The sequence below is a fragment of the Cryptomeria japonica genome, chromosome 10, assembly GCF_030272615.1.
Source record: "Cryptomeria japonica chromosome 10, Sugi_1.0, whole genome shotgun sequence".
NCBI lineage: Eukaryota > Viridiplantae > Streptophyta > Pinopsida > Cupressales > Cupressaceae > Cryptomeria > Cryptomeria japonica.
The window spans coordinates 275,937,341-275,952,670 of record NC_081414.1 but is presented as its reverse complement, the minus strand read 5'-3'; the positions used below and the strand labels follow the sequence as shown (position 1 = coordinate 275,952,670).

The following is a 15,330-nucleotide window of genomic DNA, read 5'->3' as shown; positions in this document are numbered from 1 at the left end:
TTTTCACTCTATTATATTATTTGTTGTCATTTTAGAAAAATATACTTAAATGTTATATCTAATAATATTATATTATTAAAAAAAAAAATCTTTAATTATTTTTAGAGAATTAAATGATTTAAAAATTATTTTACAATAGAAATTGAGTAATTATGCCGAGAGGCATCTACAATGACATCAAAATGTCCGTAAATGAAAATTCAATTTTGAAACAATTTGACATGCAAATGACGGGTAAATGCATGAAATATGCCATCTTTTGGTTTTTGTGGAGGTGTTATTTTATTACTCCAAATAAAATAGAACACTCGCCACTTGTCTCCAACTATATGAAACCGCTACATTCAAATGATAGTGGAAGAGTGCCATAATATTTAAAAGGGAACAATCAATTCTATTATTATCCATATTTTTGAAACTCTTGTATACTACTAATATTGTTGCAATCATCTCCCTTCTTTTATAAGATATCTCTTGGCATAATTTACCTATATTTTTTAAATATAGATATACTAGTATATACCAAAATTAAATAATACATAGAATCTTTTGTTAGAGTATTCGGGTATTTACTTGATTAATTAAACAATATTTGTTTAATTATTTAAGTTCCCTTTATCTCTTTTACACTTAAGCTAACTTTAGGTGCATATAATTAATTATTTTAATTAATTATTATGTGCAAACCTAGGTTTTCCCTTTTAGGGTTTCTTGACCTATTAAAGGTTGAGTTCTTTCTTTTCATTGTATGAAGAAGGATTATTATTGACAATACATTTTGGAGATTATTGAGCTCTCTCTTTTGGAGCATATTTTTCCTGTGTTTTTGTTCCTTTTGTGATTTGCTTCCTTGCTTCTCCTAGTAACAGGTTTTTTAGCTTGTAGAGATTATTTGGGCTCCTGTGGTGTTGTATTTTCTCAACTCCTATATCTTTTAATTATAGTTAGGGTCAGGGTTGGTAAAAATAAGGTTCTCATTTTAATATAGAGCTTAGGTTAGGGTTAGGATTAAGACTCAATTAGGGATAGCCTTATTTTGAAATTTAGTTTAGGAAAAGATTAAGAATAGTTTTAATTATATTGTAACAAAATTTGTCTTTTGTACATTATTTGTTGTCATTTTAGAAAACCTCTTTTATTTAAAAATATTATAAAATTTAAAATAATTATTAATTTTTTAAAAAATATTAAAAATTTAAATATAAAAGATGATTAGAAAATGTATAAATTTTTTTTATTACAATATGTAAAGTACAATATTTTATGAATTGAATTACTATCCTCAGACTAATGTATATAGTAAATAAAATATACCAAAATTAAATAATATGTACATCTTTTAATTATGGTCAGTGTTAGTGTTAAGCTTAGCTTAAGGTTATGGTAAAGGGTTGGTTAAAATTAAAGTTAGTAGAGTTACAATTGAATTAGGGTTAGGGTTAGCATTAGGGTTCAATTAGGATTGGAGTTGGTGTTCCTAAGTTTTAAATTAAGGTTAGAGGTAGTATTAGGGTTAGGATTCAATTAGTATTATGGAAAGGATTAGTATTATGGTTAGAGTTAATGTACACAATATTAGGGTTAGGATGTAATTAATGTTATGGTTCTATCTAGTATCCTAAAAAATGATCATAATCTCAACCCTAATCCTAACAATAGGAATAAGAGCATCCAATGACAACTAAGAATAAAGTAGATAGTACGAAAATGTGAGCTTGAACAATCTATATTTAAAGGCTTTTGTTGGGGCCCTGAATGCCATTAAGAAACCCACCACCAAAAATCCAGGCAGTAAAGCACTGATATGCAATATAGATTTGCTCTTTGAGAATTGATATTTGCAAATCTTCCTAATGATACTAGAGTGTTAGGGGGAGATTTTAACATTGTTGAACACCATGAAGATCACAACTGGTTTAGCTACTTTAAACTTAACCAAGAAGAATATGAAAAATGGATCTATTGTCAAAATTTGCTTAGGGTTTCTGATCCCATTCATAACCATTTTTTTAGCCACTCTAGTAATTGGTTTACATGGTCTAATTGCATAATGGGAACTAATTGAGTATTGAGTAGATTAGATCATTTCTATTTATCTCATTATTCATTTGGAAGATTCTCTTGGTTCTCATGCCCAAGTTGATTATTCTACAACCTTATCTATTCATTTTCCCATTATTTTCTCTATATGTTTCTCTTATTCAATAAATCATTCTTACTAGCACCCTTTCAAGCTAAAAACCTCTCATCTTAAGAATACTAAATTTGTTTATGCTTTAGTAGGAATTTGGAATTCTATTCTTAAGCCCGAAGAAGGTGAGTCATGGGTAGCTTGGTAGAGTGTTTCTCTATCTCAATGTGTTGAATTTCTTTGATCCTTTGGTAAGAGAATGTCTTGGAGATGTATACGAAAAGAGAAATATTTTCAAGGGCAGCTAGAACATGCTAGGAAAGGTTTGAATATGGATCCTCTTAATGAAAAAAACTTAGAAACATATTGTTGAACTATTGAAGTTCAACTACATAAATTATATCACTACAAAGGGCAAGGTGCCAAAATTAGATCCATGCTCCAATGGATTAAAGAAGGGAATAAGGGGTCTAAAATTATCTTTAATTATCTCAATTATAAACATAAAAAGGAAATAATTAGTTTTATAAAGGATGAAAATGGATATCACATAGATAACATGGAAATTATTAAGCTTTCAACAATGCCTAGAAGTAGATATCCAAGATTGTATTCCTAATAAAATTGACCCATGTTATAGAAAACTATTGGATTGTGTTCTCTCTTTGTACATGAAATCTAATATAAGTCCCGATGTTGATGATCTTCTAGCTGAATTTTATCAAGTAATGTGGAATCATATTAAGGATGATTTTTACATGTTTTACCTAGAATCTTCAACATAATGGTTCTTTGGGCCCTATTACTAATAAGGGCCTAATCAAGCTTATTCCTAAAGGGAATAATGAGGAGACTATAGTTGATTGGATTCCAATTACGTTATTAGATACCTCATACAAAATTATTGCAAAAGTTATTACTATTATGATTAAACCAATTATTTAGGGTATTGTGAGGCTTGAACAAACATGATTTATAAAAGGAAGATACATACTTTACAATCTTATGTTGGCTTGGGAGACTATTGAATGGGACCAACAAATAGGCCAAAATGCTTTGATAATCAAATTGAATTTTGATAAAGCATATGACATAATTCATTGGAGCTTCATTCTTAAAGTGTTGCAATGATTGGGTTTGGACCAAAATTTTGCAGTCATGTTCAAATGTTGTTCAGGGATGATAATACACATCTTATTATTAGTAAAATAATGTCAAATTCCTTTAAGTTACAATGTTTTATTAGACAAGGATGTCTCTTATCTCCCTTTTTATATGTGCTTACCGCTGATGTTGTAGACACCTAAAATTAATATTTAATTAATTTAAGCCTATCAACATAATTAATTAATTTAATTGTGTAATCCTTATTCCTCTCAAAATCAATTAAATCTAATTTAATTAATCCTGTCACTATTGTCCAATAATTAATTTATCAAATAAATTAATTATTCCCCTATTCCTCTAAAGTCCCCTCTAATAATCATTTCCTCTAAACCCACTCAGTTAATTAATTCTAATTAATTAACCTAGTCATGTGATTCCTACAAATCACTTTTCCTAATCCCACTCAACCTAATTAATCCTTCTAGAATCTCTCATAATCATGATTATCATTATCCCTCAATTTTTAATTCCCACTCATGTCACATCAACATTGAGTCTCTCAAAGAAATTCAAATTTCTTTGAATCCCTCAATGCATCCTTATTTTGGAATTTTTAATTCCTCAAGTTTGAAATTCAAATTCCTCCCCCCTTTTTCCAAAGGAATTTTATATTCCTGTTTATTTTCCCAAGGCACCCTTGATCCATGCCTTCTATCTCAAATCAATCTCAACCCTTCATAATCAAATCAATCTTGGCCCTCCATTGGTCTTCTCCAATCTATAAATTGGAGACTATTCTCCTCAGAAACAATCCACTTCTCATGCATTGTCATGCTGCCTATTTCTTCTTTCATCCTCTTCTAATCCTCTCTCAAATCTATCAAATTCATAATCCATCACTCAAATCCAATCCTATCAAATCCATCAATCTATCTTGTTGAGCACAAAGGAGACCAATCCACATCAAATCTATCAAATTCATAATCCATCACTCAAATCCAATCCTATCAAATCCATCAATCTATCTTGTTGAGCACAAAGGAGACCAATCCACATCCAAATCAATCAAAGGAGCACATCAAGTGGAGCATCATCAAAGGGGGTCTTCACTTCATCAAGCTCAATCCGAAGGAGAAGGTAAAATAGGAAGGTAAAATGATCTCTTGATGTTTTATGGTTTTCATGCTTACTTCATTATCACTTTGATCGTTTGACCTTTTACTCTGTTTTCCCCTCTTCAGATGCATTGGGTTATATTCTTTAAAAAGATAACTAGCTAAACTTATTAGAGACATTTCCATTCCTCAAAATAAAGTGGTTATCAATTCCCACTTTGTTGATGATGCTATGCTATTCCTTCAAAAGTTTCAAGAAGCGATCAACAGTACGTTGGATATTTTGAATTTCTATTGTTCTCTTTCTGCTTCCAAAATAGCTCACAACAAGAGAAAATTTTTGATATCTCATCTTGACTTTGTTCCTCTATGGATTCCTATGGAATGAAGATTAATTAGACATGGAGAGAGAACCAAATATATTGGTATTGGTATTCCTTTCTAATTGGGGGTATCTCTCTCTGAAATGTGGAGTTGGTTTCTTAACAGACTTAAGAATAAGCTGTTTAATTGGGGCAACAAATTCTTATCCTTAGCTGGTAAGATTAAAATTACTAATAAGATCCTCATTGCTACCAATGTCTATTATTCCTCATGTTCGATATCGTCCAAACATTGTTTTGAATAATTGAACATAATAATATATAAATTTTTGTGGTGCAAATGGGATGTTAATGCTGGATTTATTGCCTCTTCATGGAATCATTGCATTCAATCAAGATATAAAGGTGTTCTTGGAATTATAGATCCATGAAGATGAACCTTAGAATATTTTAGTTCATTATCATATCATGGAAGCTACAATCTGTAGACACCTAAAAATGGTCAACGCTTGCGGGGTCATACTTTAACATTTGCGCATTGCCTCATTTTAGGTTTTTGCGTCGCATTAACATTTCTCCTATGATTTGCACTTGGTTTTTATCATTTGCAACCATCGAGTCTTTCTTCTACATTCCTCATTTATCTCGCTCTCGAATTTGGTCTTGTCGACAACACTATCCAGTCATGATTTTAATCGATCTTATCCTATTGCATCAATGTGCGTGCTTATTTGTCATCATTTTGGACATTGTCAATCCTAATTAGGGTTTTGTCCTCCTGTCAATCTTGCGATCGATTTGTCATCGATCGTTGTCCTCTTATCAATCTTGTCATCTGGCGATCGATTTATCATCAATCCTTCAATCTTGTCGTTTAACGATCGATTTGTCATCGGTCGTTGTCATGTTCGATCTTGTCATTTTGCGATCAATTCGTCATTGATCGTGGTCATTTTCAATCCTGTCATTTTGCAATCTATTTATCATCATCTCTTGTCATCTTGTTCGACCTTGTCATTTTGCGATCGATTTGTCATCGATCATTGTCTGTCTCAATCGTGTCAATTTGGATCAATTTGTCATTGTTCCTCGTCAATTGGCGCACTTTTTTCAATCAAATCATTTATCACATTGGTCATTTATCAATCCAAAATCAAATCATGATCGAGTCAATTATCTTTCATCAAGACCTAATTCATCTTCTAGGGTTTCGTGGTTTAATCCTTTAACCTTGTGTGTGTTATTTCTTCCTTTAGGATTAATAAATTATTTATTTATCCTAAGTCTTCTCATTACAATTAAATATTCATTTAATTGGCTAATTATTCCTCTTTGGTGAATTAATTAATAAATGACAAATTATTAATTAATTTACCTAATTTCTTAATTCCTAATTTCCTAATTTCTTAATTTTTCTAATTCCTAATTTCAAATTTCCTCCTATTTCTCTCCTAAATTCATGGAAATGACATGTCAATTTGTCATAAATTTGTCATAATTGACAATCAATCAATTTTGACATAGAAATTGTCATAATTTGTCATAAATCATCAATCAACAAATTTTGCATAGAAGGTGCATAATTTGTCATAAATTTGTCATAATTGACATAATTGATTTGCAATTTCCATAATTGATTTGCAATTTCCATTTGAATTGAATCATGCTAATCTTGTCATTTTCTCCAATTTGTCTATAAATTGGATGAATTTCTTCAATCAATCTCCTAATCCTTAATTAGACTATCGAATTTACACTTCTAGTACTCTTGATCAAAAATCCCGTCTACTTGCTTTCAATTGTGTGTGCACTTGTAGGTGAGATCCACAACTATTTGGAGAGGAAAGAAGAACAATGGAGCCGCATGAAGGAGCATTCAAATCGTGTCTATGGTTTGCATAATTTCTTTGCTTTTGAATGTTTTTGATTTCATGTCTCTATTGAGTGTGTCTTAGGATAGATTCATTGCAATGAATGCATTTGTATTTGAGCTATTACATTTATCTATGCTTGTGATGATTTCCTATTTCCTAACGTACACAATCCAGAAAAAATGGTAGATGGTCAGTTGGTTAGATAAAATGCTTATGTCTCTTTTTTTAGTATCAGAGCTTCATTTTCTTTAAAATCAATTTGGAAAGCATGGCAAAAGTTTGTAGATTTATTAAATGGAATGATTCTTCATTGCAAAATGGCTTTACTTTTGCTTCATCGTCAATATGGTGCAATAGGATTGTTAGTTATTAGGATCGGCCTTTGGTTGTTAGCTTTCCTAAGTGTTCCAATTTCTTGTTCAAAATAGGGGTTCAAAAATTTAGAGACATTTGGGACTTCAATTCATTTGATTGGGCCTCATGGACATATCTTAAAGAAAACTTTGGGTTGAATGATAAATATAAACACTTCTTGAATCGATCTAGTGTCTAATTCCTATTGACCTTTCAATGAAGTTATGTACTCCAAAGGATTGCGACTTTTTAAAAGATTGGAAATGGCTATACTACAACCACTTTAACAATTTTCCTATTAAGAAAATTTATACTCAAATCCTTCCTAACTAGCCTCTTAAACGTCATTTGAATCAGAAATAGAAATGTTGGTCTAGCTGCAAGTTATGGACCAAATTGAACACTCCAATATTGAAATCTAGAGCTAATTTTGATTTCCAAGTGTTGGCTTGGAAAACACCATGTTGCAAACTACCTGTTGAGGGTAGATTGAATTATGTAGGGGAAAAAGTGAGACTAAGTATGGAAACCCTAATCCCACTCTCATACACACTTATGGAATACAAAAGAGCCTAGGAAGGTAACACACGTCGACTACTTCTTATGAGAAAGAGAGAGCCATGGATTGCCTCTTAGGTTTTCTATTCCTTTGCTGTAAATGAGAGAGAGGAATGATGCAAAATGCAATCTAACCTAGAATGCAAGTAAGAAAGCAAACCCTACTATGAGAATGCAGATCAAAGAACAACTGATACACTATTGGAAAGTACAGATCAGAAGGAAAAATCAGAGGTGCACCTATGTCTGAAATTTGAGTAGAAATGTCCAAGACCAGGGTGCCACGCCACTGTCCTGATTCTGCACTTCGGGAGCTGCAACTGATAGGAGGGATTTTGAACCCTGCAAAATGCTGTTATGCCAAGTCTTGCTGACAGAGGGCAGGACCATGGTGTCACACCATTGTCTTGGGAAGGACCAGGGAGCCACGCCCCTGTCCTTGGGGTTTTTGCCAGGATCTGCAACCCAGAACTGTCCCTATGTGCTCTTTCAGTCCTGAAACTTCTAGCAACGCTCGGATCCAAACTTGTACCTGTAGTTGAAAAAGAAGGTTTGGGGTTGGCTATATAGGGTTTTGCCTTAGTAAAACCCCCATGTTGGTGATTTCCACCTCCATGAATAACCGATAATGTATTGAAAATATGTGTGCAAGAACCTTGTGTGTGTGCAAGATTCTAAGAATGAAAGTAAACAACCTAGAGCAACCCTAAAGAGTAAACCCTAATTGCTTATAATTGACAAAGTAAATGCTCTAAATCCACAATGCAAAGTGATCTAAAGCATGATTATGAATCAAAATGAAGCTTATGCAAAGACATGAAAACAACATGAAACCATACCCAACACCAAGGGAGAGGTACAAGCCAATCGTCAGTCGATGATCTCTTATTGTTCTTCTACATCTTCAAAAGCCCCCAATTGATAAAATGATGCTTGATGAATGTTTGATGGATGAATGTTTAATGTCGTTGAAGACTTCAAAGATCTACTCTTTCACTGCAATGAAGGTTCTTATGCTCCAAAAACCTACCCTTAGATTCTTAGAAGATGACCCCTTCAAATGAAGAAAGAAAGCTCTTAAGTATGAAACCTTAGATCTTAATTTCGGGGAAAAAGCCGCAGACCATGTGCATTCCCGCCACGGTCCGACCAACTTTTCACCAAATTTTTGGGGTCGTTAGATATGATGATATTAGAGCGCAGCCCAAAGTTACAACAAATTTCAAGATGTTTTGATATGCGAAATCGGGCCTAAATGGTCAAAATAAGACATAATTAGGGTTTATGATTAAATGATTCATTGGAGGAATAAGATGAAAAGGGGCACAGTTAGGGTAAAGGGCCCAACTTTATAATATGTAAAGTGATGAGACATGACCTTAGATTTAATTAAATTAATTAATTAAATGCTTAAAGGGGAATTAGAAATGCAAGATGCAAGACACACTAAGGCGGGTGCTAACTTAATTGTGAAATTGTACCACCCAAGGGTGTACAATTTACGACACTACAAAAATGTATTACGGCTCAACCAACCAGTTGTCCTTTTCATCAAGGAGTCGAGGATATGAAACACATCTTCCAAGATTACATATATATTAAAAAACAATGGACTACTGTGTTTAAAGATTTCCCTACTATTTTTACTCGTAATCTTAATTGGAAGGAGGCCATTTTTTGTTATGGCATGCAAAATGATGTGATTGCTAATTTTATTACGCAAGTTATATTAAATCATTTATGGACTAACAATTGTCATTTGACAGCTAGCATTATAAGGCTTTACTCTAACGTATTTCTTTAGGTGGCTTGTTTGTTTTCTCAGTCTCAGGTTCTTTGTAAGAAAAATTGTAAAGTCATGGATCTACTTCAGCATATCAAGGAGCAAGTTTTGAAGTTTCAGTTTGACAACAAACTTAGGCATTCCTTAAAATGGTATACTCTTCTAGGATGAGGTTTCTTTTGTTCTAGATTTTTTTGCAATTGGTTAGAGCTCTATGGAAAATCCTTTATAATGGTGGTATGTTTTTTCTTGTTGAGGATTCTCTTGTTGTGTATCTTTGTATGTTTTGTTTAGAATCTAAGATGCTCCTTGTTACAAGAATGCTGAGTTTTGTAAAAAAATTGGATCGTAAGAGTGCTGCTGGTTTCTATTTTTTGGCAGCCTTATGGTTGCCTAATTTGATGTAATTTCTTTGCATTGTTTCAATATAAAAAAAACAAAAACAAATTACATGCTCAACTCACAATATTAAGCTAGCAATGAATGAATTCAATACAACCAACCTCTTAAGGTTATTGTGTTCATACATCGTTAAACACATTTTGCAATTATACAGATACTATAAATCAAATACTCACAAACTATATCTTCAAACATTATACAAATCAAAAAAAAGATTAATGAATATAGCACAAAAAGTTTGCGCAACAATAGACTTATTTTCATTTACAATGAAGCATTTATTCGACACCTTGCTTCGAAAAAGATATAAAGATTTTGTGGAGAAGCCAATGGATGAACAAACTTTTGCTTACACTCCAATATATTACCCAAAGCATATTTTGCTATTGGTGTAACCATTGTACCTGTTGGGGTGCAAGTGCTAGTTATTTATGAAAGCCCTTGCATAGACAAACAATATATTATGAGTGAAAGAAATTTTTGTAGATTTTGTACAAGACATTTTCATGAAATATTGTTTATATTTTCTCAATTAAAAGAATATTAAATTTTTGTCATGACGTATTTTAATATATAGATTTGTAGGTGTATGTCATTTCATGACATTTCATAACATTTCATAAAAGTGATATATATTTTTTATTATTAATATTATAAAATAAAAGTTATATCTTGTCAAGGATTTTATAAATGTTCCCCTATACTAAAATGTGAATATTAAATTTTATAGGGAACCAAATATTTTAAAAGTCTCTCATTGCAGGGAGAACTAATTTTTACATTAATATCATGCCACCTCACAATATTATGAGGTATACAAAACTATTCAATGTAACTCAGGACATTAAGAGAAAAAAAAATGTATAAATTTGATAAAAAAAAATTATATTTAGATTTTAGAGAGTTTGGTAGATTGAAATGAATAAAATCATTGAGAAGTGTTTCATTTTAGATAAAAATAATTTTCAAATTATTTAATTTTGCCATCTCAAAATATTATTATAACTCTTTAAATCATTTAAGACATTAAAATAATAATAAACATACATTACAAATTTTAAAAAATATTTTCCAAAGGTTGTTTTGAAAATCAATTAATACAAAAATATATTAATAGCATTTTAAAAATATAAAATAAAAAAACTTAAAGCTTATAATTTTTTTGGACAATTTTAAAGATTTTTTATCTTATAATTGACAAAGTAATACAAAAATTTTAATCGAGGGCTTGAATAGTTGCAAAGATTGTGTTAAGGCAATGGGTTCTTCCCAGGTTGGTTCAAGGTTCAACTCTCTCTAGTTACATTTACCTAGTTGGTTGAGTCAGGGTTGTAGCTTGAGGGGTTTATATGGGCAGTCCGCCTTGTCTTCAACTAAACCCAATGTAGTTGGACTACTCTTGCACCCATGGGGTTTATAGGGTTAAGCTAGGTTTGTAGCCCGATGGGTTTATAGGGGGGCTCTCCTTGTCTTGAGCTAAACTCAAGAATATGGGGGGGTTCGCCTTGTTTTGAGCTAAGCTCAAGATGGTTGGAGTACCTTGCAACCCATGTGGTTTATAGAGTTGAATTAGGTTTGTAGCCCGAGGGGTTTATAGGGGGCTCTCCTTATCTTGAGCTAAGCTCAAGATCTTGTTAGATTATCTTGTATCCCAAGGGGTTTATAAGAGCAAGCCAAATTTGTACCCTGAAGAGTTTATAGGAGGGGCTCGCCTTGCCTTGCCTTGTCTTGAGCCCCGCGTAATTTTTTTTTCATTAATCCATACATTAATATTCCTAGTGGCACATGAACTAAAATAATAATTAATTATTAATTAAATATAAAACAAATTCAAAAGGGACCATTGATTTACAACTCGCCCGATGATTCCATGGTGGGGTTATCACCATTTATCCGGGGCCCACTGATTGCGAAAGCAGGGAGAAAACTAAATTTTGAACAGAGAAAATTGTGCCAGACAGCTTGCATGAACGTGTCCAAATTCCCAAATGCAAGCCAAATTAAATCCAAATGAAATGAAATAGAATATGCGCGTACTAAATGGAATAAATATCTAGTAGAATCTTGACACCACGAGTCAAGCACGCTCCAGCACGAGCCGACCATTCTGAGCCGTCCACGTGTATGGCTCTGCTCTTCCGATCTGACGCATCGAAACCCTAAAAATCCCCATTATCAACAACTTTCTAATTAGAGAATTATTAACGATAAACAATCGATACGTACATGAAACGCATACGTATACAGTATACATTACAGGGCGCCTATATAATGGGGATGCCCACATGGAAGCTCAATTGAATTTGGTGATTTATTGGGAGTTATTGCTTCCTCAACCTGCAAATCAGTTGCATACAATTGCCTGATTACTATTTGCAAGTAGGCGGAGGATTTCACAGGCTTTAAGGGTTTTGCAGAGTGATTTGTAAGTTCATTTTTTGAATTCTGAGTTGTTTTTCTTACTTTCTTTTCTTTTGGGTCGTTTTCTTCAGTGATTTTAGCAGGAATCCGAGCTGGGTTTTTCCAGGAAATCTAGCTGGGAAATGGGTTCTGTTTGAGAGGGTTTTGTGAAATCCCTGGAGATTTAGATTTTTTGGTTTACTGTGTTCTTGATTTGACTGGTGTTTATCAACCAATGGATTTATCTGTGCTGTTTTGCTTTCGGTATTGTCCTGTTTGTTGTTTGGATTTACATCGTACGTTTGTCTAAACATGTGTGGATGTGAGGGGCCTTATCTTTTAGGTTGAGAATACAGGAATCTGGTTTGAGTGTTGTTTTAGTGCTTTCAATGTTCTTGTTTCTTCAGGGGTTTTCTGGAATTGAACTCTCTGCTGATCCAGTAATCTGATCTTTGCTTTGATTTTTCTCAATAGGGGATTTCTTTAGGTTTTTTGATGGAGTTTGATAAAAAGATTGGGTTATTTATGTCATTTAAAAACGTAGATATGCGTTATTCTCGTTGTTTATGGAATTTAATAGACAGAGACATGTGTATTTATAGTTAGATGTGTGATTTAATGAGCAGGAATGGGTATATTTATGGGTGTCTGTATAATTTAGTTAACAACGGTGGGTGCATTTTTGGGGTTGTTCTTTTAATTTATTAGTCAGAGACCAAATCAATAACCATTTAATGAGTGTTAATGAGGTCTACAAAGAAGATTGTGAAGGATTATTATTGATTTTATTTTGATTTGTACTTGGTTTTTCTCGAGGATTTTTAAGCGTGACTTCATTTGCTTGTCAGTAGGCCATTTTTATCTGCCAACATGCTTCTCAGAGCCTCCTCAGCTGTTTCTACTGCCAGTGCTGCTGTTGGTTCCCTGAAACAGCAGGATGGCTTTCACAACAAATTTGCGGGAGAAAAGCTTAATGTAAGCCTGGCAGCAAAAATGAATCAGGGTAGATGTGCAGTGCACCATTCTGCTTCTAACGTCAAAGCTATGGCTACTCAACTCAGTAACACCTCGTTGAATGGAGTAATCTTTGAGCCATTCACTGAGGTGCAGAGTCAGCTTACTCAAATCTCGCAGTTATACTCAGAGTCCCTGGCCAGACAGAGGTTTTCAGATCCTTGTGAAGCCGCCCTCAACGAACAAATCAAGTAATGTCCTGTTTAGGGTATTTCATTTTCATTTTCTTGTTTCGATTTTCATTTCTTTGGCTGTTGGGTATAATTTTTTTTGGTTGCATTCTACTTCTGTATGGTTTAATCTGACAGCATTTTGTTTTTGGCAGTGTGGAGTACAATGTATCATACGTATATCATGCTCTGTTTGCCTACTTTGATAGAGACAATGTAGCTTTGCCAGGATTTGCAAAGTAAGTACTCTGAGACATTGGGTTCCTATGACTAGAATGCATGGCAACAGCTTTGCTCATTTGCAATTTAAATTTTCAGGTACTTCAAGGAAGCCAGTGATGAGGAACGAAATCATGCAGAAATGCTAATGAAATATCAGGTTAGTCTGAGACCAACATCTTTTGATTACTTTTTCCTTGTCTGTTATGTGACATTTTTGTTGTTGCTCTTCTATATGATAGAACATAAGAGGCGGCAAAGTTGTGCTGCAATCCATTTTGATGCCTGTCATGGAGTTTGACCATCCCCATAAAGGAGATGCCCTCTATGGTGAGTTTTATGTACAAAACAATCCTATATTTAATTGTTGTATTTTGCAACATTGATTTAATGCACATCACCTTATTTCATGTTTCTTGAATAACTTTTCATGTTTTGATTTCTGATAACAGCCATGGAGCTGGCCTTGTCTCTGGAGAAGCTCACCAATGAAAAGCTTCTCAACTTGCACAGTGTAAACAGTTTTTCCTTTTCTGATCTTTGGAATTTGTTGGGTATACAGATATTCCTTATTTATATTATCAAGTCTGTCTTTAATGGTGGGTTTGATCTGTTGCAAGCAGGTTGCTCAAGAAGCTAATGATAGTCAGATGACAGATTACATTGAGGGCAACTTCCTCACAGAGCAGGTTATAAGCTGTTCTTATTTTTTCTTGGACATTTAACTAGAAAGTTTCTCTAAAATATATACTAATTTGGAAGGTATTCCATCTTTATAGGATCAAGAAAACATGTATGTTTAGATGAAGCTATTGCTAATAGTTGAAGTGGTCTCATTCAGGTGGAAGCAATCAAGCAGGTTGCAGAATATGTTTCTCAATTGAGAAGGATAGGCAAAGGACATGGTATGCCTGGGATAAACCCATTTTCTTATTCTGGAAAAAGTTTTATTACAATGAACAGGATCTGATAAACTCAACTTTTTAATTTACACTGAAAATGCATTTGGAAATTAAACTCATCTTTTTTGATGCAGCTGTGTGGCATTTTGATCAAGTACTTCTCCATGGCGACGGTGGTGCTCATGCTGGAGGAGCTGCAATTGCTTGATCTGTCTGTTCATATACACTTTTAGGAAGTTGCCTTCGATCCATGAATTCACATCTTTGAATGAATGCAACGTCATCTATAATTTTCTCTTACATTTATCTCCGTATAGTTTGAAGCTCTGTTTTGACCTCCGTACCTGGATTAGAAGTAAAACTATCTCAATTTAGTATGTGCATCGATTTGCTGTTATATTCAGATAATGGTTCTGTATTACATTTTGTTTGAAGATGAATTCTGAAGATATATTGTAGATAACATTTAGCGTGAACTCTACACCGATTTCAAATTTACTGCCATGTTGCAGTCATGTTACTGAGCCATTCTGAATCGGTTTGGGTTATAGCGAATGGATTATATAATTTCTGGTAATATGATTAAGATGGGTTGCTTTAGACCAAATCAGAGGACCAAATAAATAGGAGAAGAGTATATAATTGAATGTTGTCCGATGAATCTGCCACTCTTGGTAGTCTGGAAATATGCATCTTCAATTTTCATAAAGTAGGACAAATGGGTATTCATTTCATTAAAAATGTTTCGTTGTATGGGTCATTCAATTTTCAATTAATTGAATTATAATCTTCAGATGAACAAAATTTAAAGAATTTATATTGATTTATATCATGGTAAAATTATTCATCTTTGTCTATATTGCATTAAATTTACATAAATAGATTCATTTATATTTTTACTTTTAAAAGTTATTAAACTATTAGTATGATTGATTAATTAATTTTTTCAAAGTTACTTGAAATTGATCAAATTATAAT

The 15,330-nt window shown here is 33.0% G+C and overlaps 1 protein-coding gene across 4 annotated transcripts; it reads left to right on the top strand.

Moving 5' to 3' along the window:
- Window positions 1–11,844: 11,844 nt before the first annotated feature.
- LOC131035465 (ferritin-3, chloroplastic) lies at window positions 11,845–14,959 on the top strand. 4 transcript variants are annotated; one of them, XM_057967160.2, is made up of 9 exons: window positions 11,845–12,072; window positions 12,899–13,252; window positions 13,387–13,470; window positions 13,550–13,610; window positions 13,693–13,780; window positions 13,903–13,964; window positions 14,074–14,139; window positions 14,292–14,355; window positions 14,487–14,959. In XM_057967160.2, exons 2-9 carry the CDS (start codon window positions 12,918–12,920, stop codon window positions 14,558–14,560), a joined length of 834 nt encoding a protein of 277 aa, XP_057823143.1. In that variant the 5' UTR covers window positions 11,845–12,072; window positions 12,899–12,917; the 3' UTR covers window positions 14,561–14,959. The 4 variants fall into 4 exon arrangements, with proteins under 4 accessions (XP_057823143.1, XP_057823144.1, XP_057823145.1 ...); XM_057967161.2 differs by having other exon boundaries at window positions 11,911–12,072; window positions 12,896–13,252; XM_057967162.2 differs by lacking the exon at window positions 11,845–12,072 and adding an exon at window positions 12,306–12,487.
- The last annotated feature ends 371 nt before the right edge of the window (window positions 14,960–15,330 follow it).